The sequence below is a fragment of the Ostrinia furnacalis genome, unplaced genomic scaffold (genome assembly GCF_004193835.3).
Source record: "Ostrinia furnacalis isolate ACB-3 unplaced genomic scaffold, ASM419383v2 OfSCF0194, whole genome shotgun sequence".
Classification (NCBI taxonomy): Eukaryota; Metazoa; Arthropoda; class Insecta; order Lepidoptera; family Crambidae; genus Ostrinia; species Ostrinia furnacalis.
In genome coordinates this window covers 253,314-262,483 of record NW_021130433.1, presented here as the reverse complement: position 1 = coordinate 262,483, position 9,170 = coordinate 253,314, and the positions used below count along the sequence as shown (strand labels likewise).

Below are 9,170 nucleotides of genomic sequence, written 5' to 3'. Positions count from 1 at the left end.
GTGCCCGATTTCAAGAATGACACGCTCGTTTTCATACTTTTCATTCTATTTAGGTATTTGACATGCGGTATCTATTATTTAAATCTATGTGCGGAAACGTCACGAAATCTGAATCTTCATTGACCGCCGAACCCCCTATAGTGAAAAATGCAATTTGTGACCACATTGAAAAACCTTGCTATTGTGGAAATTGTTTTTTTTTTTAATTTTTCACAGATCATACATACCTACTGATAAACTCTATTTTTCTTTATATGAATATCTAATCAATTGTATTTTAAAAGTATTATATTATGACATACTAGGGCACTATTTAAGTTGTGAGCCTCGACAACATAACGTGTTGTTAGACGATATCTGATACTTTTAATGAAAAGTTTGACATTTTTGACTACAACCTTATTCAAAACTTTTTATCATTTGAGCACGTTTTGTATTATTAACATTGAATTGAAAATTATCTTGACTACAAAAACATGGAATTGACTTGCGGAAATTTACGCGCGAAGATTTATTATGACTTTCGACGTGGTTAATCAATACAAAACTGACGCGGTCAGCTAAATTTCACTTTTGGTGATAAAGATCTGTCCTTGACCATTGTAAAAGGCTAGTTTAAGAAGTATAATATTGTATGTCATTGGCTCACCAGTGAACTTTGCGAAAGTCGTCCAAAATGACTAATAGTGGCGGAAAACATTGATGTTGTCAGAAAAATGGAAGAGAAACCTCGTCATGTGATATATCGTAAGATTGAGATAATCCTAGGCATTAATTCCACTAGCAGTTATAAAATATTGTATGACCATATTATGGTTAATACGTTTTTTTCTCGCTGGATGTCACAAAATTTTTCAAACGCTCAATAGGACGCTTGTGTCGTTTAGTCCTTGGAAATGTTTGATAAATAAGTTTAAAAAGCTTTAAAAGCCGTTTTTAAAATTGTGACAGTTGACGAATTAAGGATCTATGCATAATGATCCTGAAAATAAACAGCTATCGACTATGAAGATGTTTTAAGATGAACCAATTCCAACAAAAGTCCCATGCGCTCGGAACACTTTGAATCTTACGGTCGCCTATTTTTCCGAAATATCCGATTATATGACAGAAACGTCACTAGAGAAATTTAGAATGGTTAATTCTTAATAGTAAACAGCCACTTTTTTTCCAAAAGTCTTCAGTTTAATAAGGGAAACTGACCAGCATAGTCAAATCGCCATTCGTTACGAAAATGTGAGCTTTTACACGTCTCGTCAAACAACTGCCTATTTAAACACTCAAAATATGAAATAAACAGGTCCAACGCTACAAAATTCTTGCTTGGAATCCAAACACTTCTTTTGGTACCCATATATTAAAATTAAATGCGTGAACAGCGATTTATGTAGCCAGAAGCAACTGTCGGTGCGGTCAAAAACCATGCTTTGGAGGTGCCTCAAACTGAGTGGAAAAAATGCTATGAAAAGTGTTTCGGACACATTAAAAAGTACATAAATCATGAAAGACAATACCAATAAACGCAATCAATACCATTTTAATAATAAACTACTTTGTTTTCATAGTTAGGCTCACAACTTAAATAGTGTCCCACGTAGAATCACAGATCAATATACATACCTACTTATAAATAAGTAAAGTAGTTTTATTACTTACATACATAGTATTCGTTATGCAAATATTTCAAAGAATGCGCCCAATTAACGCAAGACAATAGTAGTCAAAACTGTACAAAATTTTAGTTTTCTTACCACATTTACGGCTATTTCTCATCCTAAAGTGTAGGTAGGTATGCGTTATGAGCAAGATTTTTGAATCGGGGGACAAAACATCTATTAACTAAGTATAACTATATTCTGTCACCTATTATTGGTACTACATATTTGATAGAACTTAGGAAGCACTTTCAGGATCAGTAACTAGTTTTTTGATATCTTGTATAGTTTAGAAATAACCGAGTGAGATCACTTATCGTTTTCACCCTGTATACCACGAACTGCGCGATTTGGTACATCTTTTTTATTACATTACTAACTTTTGCACGCGGCTTCACAGGCGTGAAATTCAGTTTCACAGATCGTCGTAAATTATAGCTTACAATACTTACATATATTATTCTGGGTTATAAACAATAATACTGTAAAGTTTCATCAAAATCCGTTCAGCAGTTTTTGCGTGAAAGAGTAACAAACATCCAGACATCCATACAAACTTTCACATTTATAATATTAGCAGGATCAATAAAATTGTCCAATAATTATATTATTATGTCAACCATACCAACTATAGACTATATTAAATTCTTTAAAAAAATGTCATACATTAATTACATTTTATTTTTTTACTGGTTATTTTCTACTTCAGTGTACTTCGGTACAACAAATTTCAACCGGTTCGTGTGTAAAGTTAAGAAGGTCGTCGATAAGTATGAATCCGTCGCTTTTTTGTATGCATTCGAATTTGGTCGGATAACCAGCCGGTATTTACAATTTGATATTTTTATGCATATCTTTTTTTAAGCGATACATTCTAAGTTGAATATTGTATTTTATATTTGTTCAATAAACGCTCTAATTATACGGTTAACATCCGCTCATCTTGGTGTAGCTGATTCCTTGTATTTTGACGTCAAAGTTATAGCTCCGTCGTAATTACTTTTAGTGATATTATTCAATGACCCATGAATGTGCGTTTTTGAAACTTTCTATGGTTATAATACGTCTTAAGAAGGATCGAATACAGTTTTCAGTGACCTTGTATGTTTTGTTATTCAGGCGCTACACGATTTTTTCGGATTTTGAAGAAAGCTCGATTACTTGATATTTATAAATATTTTCATAAACATGTTTCTTTCACATATACGCACAAATCAAGAGCTACTCGTGAGTGTTTATTCTATAGGCGCACATATAACGGTTCTTGAGATAGAGCATTCTGCAAAACGTTACCCTGGCAGGAAATGCAATATCTCGAAAACCTGAAGACGCTCAAATCACATTTTCAGCTCACATAATAGAACAAATATAAGCTATCTGCTCGTACACAGTTTTTCTCTTTCCGATCATTCGTTTAGAATTTTCCTGCTAGAAAAACGTTACTCCAGCAGGAATCGTTTTTTTCGTTTTGTACCAAAACGACAGCACGCACTAATCTCTAATTCGGCGCACATTTACACCATGTTGGGAACTAATTATACGTTCTACTCATATCACTCTAGGAGCTACTTTCCAGCTGGAGTAACGTACTCTTGCCTAAGTATCTGGCTATAATTGCTGCGTTTGGAGTTTATTTGTACTTTTTCTTACTAATATTATTTATTGTACCTACATGATCGCTTTCGTTTATCTGTAAACAAACTTTTGAAAATAATGACTAGATTTCGAGTTTAGAGCACTTTATTAAAAAAAAAAAACGAACTCAATTTTTTTTTTTTCATATTTTAGGGATAGTACATTAGTAGAGTTACCTCCCCTAGCAGTTATTCACCCATTCTGGGACACCCTGTATACGTAAATCCACTTGTTGTTATTTTTGCAACTGGAGGTTTTCTGAAAGTTAGGTTTGCGGAATGTTAGTAGGACCCGCCCAGGAAATGTTAGGTACTTCTTGAAACCTAACTACCTACATTAGGTAGTTACCTACCTCTTGAACCTAACTACACTCGGCGTCAAAAAAGGGTCTCGCACCTCCCGCCGACGAAGCAAAATAACGTATGCATCCCCTCTTCCCACCATGGTCTGCGCTATATATTATCTGTGTCTGCGTCTACTGATGATACAATAATTGATGTGTCCACGTGGGAATGTGTCTGATTGAAAATGTGTCCCGTTGAAATTGTGTCTCGTTGGAACCAAATCAATAATACTGTAGCTCGTGAAGCATAAACACGTTAAGCGCATTGCCGGAATATTTTTTTTATAAAAAAAGTAAAATGTCACTGTCACATTTCTTGGGATTTGTTCCTTTTCAGTAGTAAAGTTCTACTTTTCTACAATCGTTTCTATAGGACTAAAAATTGTATTGGAATAGAGATATCAAAAGTATATATTCTATCTCATCATAACGAAAGTAAAAAAATCAAGTAGGTAGGTTTTTTCTGATTGACATTGTCAGACATTGTTCTCATTTTGTCAAAAGTCAAAACAAAAGGAATTTGTTGGAAAAGAATCCGACAAAATGTCTGCTGCACGGCAAGCAATAAAAGTTGGCACGAAGAATGTGAGACCAGTGCTTTCTGTGACTCCTGCTGAAGCTAAAAGGAGAGTACTAAACCTCTACAAAGCTTGGTATCGTCAAGTTCCTTACTTAGGTTAGTGGCCTGTTATGTCATACTTTGCCATTCCTATCCACATACATTTATTTTATATCATCTTAATAGCTAAACAGAAACAAATATTTGCTTTAAATTATGATTAGCAAGCTATATTTTTGGTTATTTATTTATTATTTAAATCTTTGGACAATTTCACACGTCGCCAGCTAGCCCCAAAGTAAGCAACTTAAATGCTTGTGTTATGGGAGCTAGCTTAGCTTAGTTAGGATTTTAGGTTTTATTACTTAGTACACAATAGAGTTTCAATACCAATGTTTAGTTGTGATTCCATAATCTACACCAGCCAAGCTAGGCTGGCAGCATAGCTGTGCTCAATATTATTATGTACTATTATTACTTATTTATAATTTGATAATGTTATTGTTTTTAATAATACTGAAAATATTATGTTTCAGTTAAGGATTATGACATGCCAAAGTCGGAGGACCAGTGCAGAGCTAAGCTGAAGGAGATGTTCCGAGCGAACAAACACGTCACTGATATCCGGGTTATTGATATGCTTGTTATCAAGGTACGAAATACTAATGCCACAATAATCATTTTACTATGATTTAACCTTTATTTGTATGAAATTTTAATAGCTAAATATTTAACAAATAATATGTTGAAAATATATCATATAAGTTTTTAAACTGTTACTTTAAATTTGCCTATTCTAATTAATACAGGAGTTTTTACATTTTTACAGGGTCAAATGGAACTAAAGGAAGCAGTGAACATGTGGAAACAAAAAGGCCACATGATGGCCTATTTCAAACCCACTGAAGAACCCAAACCTAAAGATTTCCTATCTAAATTCTTTGCTTCAAATGAATAAATCACTTTCATTATCAGTTTGTATAGTGTATAAATGATTATTTTAATAGTTCAAAATGTTACATTAAACCAATAGATTGAATAATATTAAATTATTCTTTCATTTCTCAAAGAAATGGATAGATATTCATAATATTATGCTTAAGTAGTTTGATAACAATTGTAGAAAATACAAACATGGGTATTTTGGATATCCCTGCTAGATGTAAAGGTTTTTGCAGACCCAACTTTCGCCACTACAATGCCTGCCACGAGTTTTAGCGGAGACCCTAAGGTTCGCTAGCACGGCGCAGTTTATCTAATCTAAATGTAACAGTAGGTAGGTACCTACTGTGTAAAATTGACAAATTAAATAAAGGTTGCATTAGTTTTGAGTTTTGCCAATAAAAAAGTTCATGAATGTCAGTTTTGACAACAAAGCCAAAGTTCTAATTTGATTGTAACCAAAAATATTGAAGCAAAATCCTCGATTTATCAATAAATTTATTAGCAAACTTATCTGAAAATGGCTGGAGCTGCGCGCGAAACCGTACGTGCTGCATGCAGGGAAGTGAGGCCAATCATGTCGACCGATTTTTGGGAAGCTCGCAGACGAGTCCTTGGACTATACAAAGCGTTTTATCGCTATGTTCCATACATAAGTAAAAGCTTTTTAAATTATATCAGTAGACTATAATTATCTTATATTTGTACATATTGTGGTCTCCTCGTTTTTTTTTTAATTCGCTGTTTTGTTTCCGAGGAAGCAAAACCTCGACAGGCTTAGTTATTGATAATCATATTAACTAAATAAATAATAATAATATCCTTGGACATTTTACACTGCGCTTCTAGTCCCAAACTAAGCAAAGCTTGTACTATGGGTACTAGACAACGGATATAAACATAATAATAAATAATAATAATAAATCTTTAGACAATTTCACACAGCGCCAGCTAGCCCCAAAGTAAGCAACTTAATGCTTGTGTTATGGGTGCTAGCTTAACGGATATACTACTTATATACTTTTTTTTTTAAATACATAAATATTATACATAGTCACACCCAGACCCGTCACAGAAATTAAAATTCATCATTTCAATTTCTGCCCGGCCGGGAATCGAACCCGGGACCTCTCGGCATAGTAGTCCGTTCTGAACCACTACACCAAACGGCCGACATACTTAAATACTTTTTTTTTTGTAAATACATACATATTATACATAGAAAACACCCAGTCCAATACAAACAAATATGTTAATGCCCACAAATGTTTGTACTGTGTGGGAATCGAACCCGCAACCTCTGGAATAGTAGTCCGTTTCAAACCACTACACCAAACGGCCGACAACTCCTTTACTTTTTATCACTGTACCATGTGACCATCAGATCAGGAGACTGTTCACCTGCAGTTCGCAGGATGGTTGCGTGCCTGCAAAAAGGTGTTGACTTTAATTTCCCTTTCCAGTCAAGTACTTCGACGTCCCCAAAACGGAGCAGGACTGTCGTTGCAAAATCCGAGAGTACTTTTATAAGAACGCCTGCGTGACGGACATTCGTGTCATTGACATTTTGGTGCTTAAGGTAAGATCATAAGCTGTACCACTTCACAGGACCAAACTGCAGTTCGTTCGTTTCAGCCAAATGACGTCCACTGCTGGACAAAGGTCTCCCCCAAGGTTTTCCACAATGAACGGTCCTGCGCTGCCCACATCCAGGCTCTTCCCGCGACCTTTACCAGATCCTCCGTCCACCTAGTAGGAGGCCTGCCCACGCTACGTCTTCCAGCAGCAGTACCTAATGCAAATAAGTAATTATTGTGGATTCCGGGTTCCCGCACTTACGGACTGCTATGATATGTTCCTTGCTGCCATGCCTGCTGTGGTTGGGGATTCCCAAATGGTAATGCGATGAGCACGTTTGTGTATTGTCTTGTTTATTCAATACACATCCAACACCCAGAATAAGAAACCATTTGGTTTATTGTAGTATATTTTTGTGTAAACATCGTTTATCCAATTGACCCAATCAAGAATCGAACCTGAGACATTGGATTTTAGTTCTTTGTATTTTTATAGGGTTACATGGAACTAAAAGAAATAACTCATTCGTGGGCACAGAAAGGTCACATAATGGCATATTGGCAGCCAACGTTGGAGCCGAAGCCGTGCGATTTCATTGGCAAGTTCTTGAATGGAGTGGATTAATAATAATAATTTTGAATTTATTAATATAAAATCTTTTGACACTGATTATTAGGTACCTACTGTTTATTAATAAAAACATACCTAAGTAACTTAACTTACGTAATTTTAATGGTAATTTAAATACCTACCTACTTCCGGATCTGGAATTGGTCACCGGAAATCATTAATCATCACTTACCATCAGGTGAGATACAGGCCAAGAGCTTCCTCGTTGTGGATAAAAAAAGAATCTCGATTCTCACTCGTTTTCAATAAAATTATTTCAATTGGTGGCTGGGCATCGAACCTCGGACCTTCGTAATCTATGTATATTCTATAGAGACGAATACTCTAACCACTAAGCCACGAAATCACAATTAGTGAAGGTAATATAGCTATTAGATCGTTAGATAAGGAAACTGAAGGAAATGGAAACTAGAGACTAGGAAGAAAATCAATTAGTCTACAGTCATCCTCCTACGTAGATAAGTAGTGCGATAAGTAAAATGCTATTAAAAATTCATAACAATTTCCAATTTTATTGATCACGTACATTCCAAATCACTTGCCTTCCAAAGGCTCATTGACTATTCAATAAACATAGGTAGGCATTTATTTATTTTTCTATTTTAAGATCGTGTTAAAATAATAGTTAACATTGAAACTAATGTAACACAAGTGCGTAACAAATAAACAAGTAGTAAATTATAGTTCACAACCATAAAATTACAATATTTTATGATAAATTATTGTACAGTATAATCCTCCTGTTATAAAAAGAACATTCTACAGGAAATCTAGGATCTATAAAATAAATCATTAGAAACTTTATAATATCGGCCACGCTGTCATTAGACTATATTATTATCTTAAATATTAATATATTTATGGAAGATCCACGATGAACCGTAAACAACGTACAAAAACTTTTGTCTTTTCAGATAAATATGTTATAAATTCCCAATGACAAAAAATAATCCTGATTAGGTATGAAGTGTTAGGTATCTAAAATAAAAAGTGGCAACTTAATAATAGTTAGGTAATTCTGGTAGAGTTAATGAACCGATTTTTCAATCGTCAAATAATAAGTACCTATGTAATTTGAAGTAATTTATGTCAGAAAGTAGGAATTAGGTAAAATCTGTTTTTCAGTTAAAAGGACTTGAATGCTTAGCAGATAAGTAGATATGAAAATAATCTGCTAAAAAGGGTCTCTCTTCCGATAAAAATTAAGGCGACAGAAAAATCGGTCCTACGTGTTTTATTGTATTCGGGGAAGTCATTTTTGTACACTCATCTGTTTAGCGTAATAGATATTAATGATTACGGACGTTAAACGTTATTATTTGTTCCCTCCTTGCAATAAATACAGTACTATCCGTTCGCGATAAGTTTGCCGCTGGCGATATGACGTCACTCGAAGTAATGCGTCAATAACTTTAGCAAACTATTTTGAAAATATTTTTTATTTATTAATATTGATAAAAATTGAGTATTTGCGTAAAATAAAACACTTAATTGCGTTTAATCACTAACAAATTGCGTTTTATCGCGGTTGGAGAAGGGGACGCGCATTCCACGGACCGGCAAACTTAGCGCGAACGGGTAGTAAGTACAAAAGTAAATATTTCTATTTACCAAGTACGTTTGAGCCCCACACATACAATCTCATACACATTTATTTAAAGAGTGGAGATATAAATAAATAGATATACACTTCCATTTAATAAGTAATGCATGATTAAATACTACCCTAAATTAGTTACACTACGTCGTTAATTTTATTAATATTGAAAGTAGGTACTTTATGTACAGTCGCAGAATGAAAAGGTTCGTCACCTTAGTGTCGGTTTTC

At 34.3% G+C, this 9,170-nt stretch overlaps 2 protein-coding genes across 2 annotated transcripts; both read left to right on the top strand.

Moving 5' to 3' along the window:
- Window positions 1-3,932: 3,932 nt before the first annotated feature.
- Window positions 3,933-5,241, top strand: LOC114354599 (NADH dehydrogenase (ubiquinone) B14 subunit). The gene is made up of 3 exons (XM_028307073.1): window positions 3,933-4,309; window positions 4,729-4,844; window positions 5,022-5,241. The coding sequence occupies exons 1-3, from the start codon at window positions 4,177-4,179 to the stop codon at window positions 5,148-5,150; spliced, it is 378 nt and encodes a 125-aa protein (XP_028162874.1). The 5' UTR covers window positions 3,933-4,176; the 3' UTR covers window positions 5,151-5,241.
- Window positions 5,242-5,366: 125 nt separating this feature from the next.
- On the top strand, window positions 5,367-8,917 carry LOC114354590 (NADH dehydrogenase [ubiquinone] 1 alpha subcomplex subunit 6). The gene is made up of 3 exons (XM_028307062.1): window positions 5,367-5,790; window positions 6,598-6,713; window positions 7,208-8,917. Exons 1-3 carry the CDS (start codon window positions 5,655-5,657, stop codon window positions 7,334-7,336), a joined length of 381 nt encoding a protein of 126 aa, XP_028162863.1. The 5' UTR covers window positions 5,367-5,654; the 3' UTR covers window positions 7,337-8,917.
- The last annotated feature ends 253 nt before the right edge of the window (window positions 8,918-9,170 follow it).

Excerpts from the sequence above, each read along its gene's own strand:
- LOC114354599 (XM_028307073.1), top strand. The coding sequence starts at position 4,177 with ATGTCTGCTGCACGGCAAGCAATAAAAGTTGGCACGAAGAATGTGAGA. Across the intron at positions 4,310-4,728 it reads TCGTCAAGTTCCTTACTTAG|TTAAGGATTATGACATGCCA; the intron begins GTTAGTGGCCTG and ends ATTATGTTTCAG. Across the intron at positions 4,845-5,021 it reads TTGATATGCTTGTTATCAAG|GGTCAAATGGAACTAAAGGA; the intron begins GTACGAAATACT and ends ACATTTTTACAG.
- LOC114354590 (XM_028307062.1), top strand. The coding sequence starts at position 5,655 with ATGGCTGGAGCTGCGCGCGAAACCGTACGTGCTGCATGCAGGGAAGTG. Across the intron at positions 5,791-6,597 it reads TCGCTATGTTCCATACATAA|TCAAGTACTTCGACGTCCCC; the intron begins GTAAAAGCTTTT and ends TTCCCTTTCCAG. Across the intron at positions 6,714-7,207 it reads TTGACATTTTGGTGCTTAAG|GGTTACATGGAACTAAAAGA; the intron begins GTAAGATCATAA and ends GTATTTTTATAG.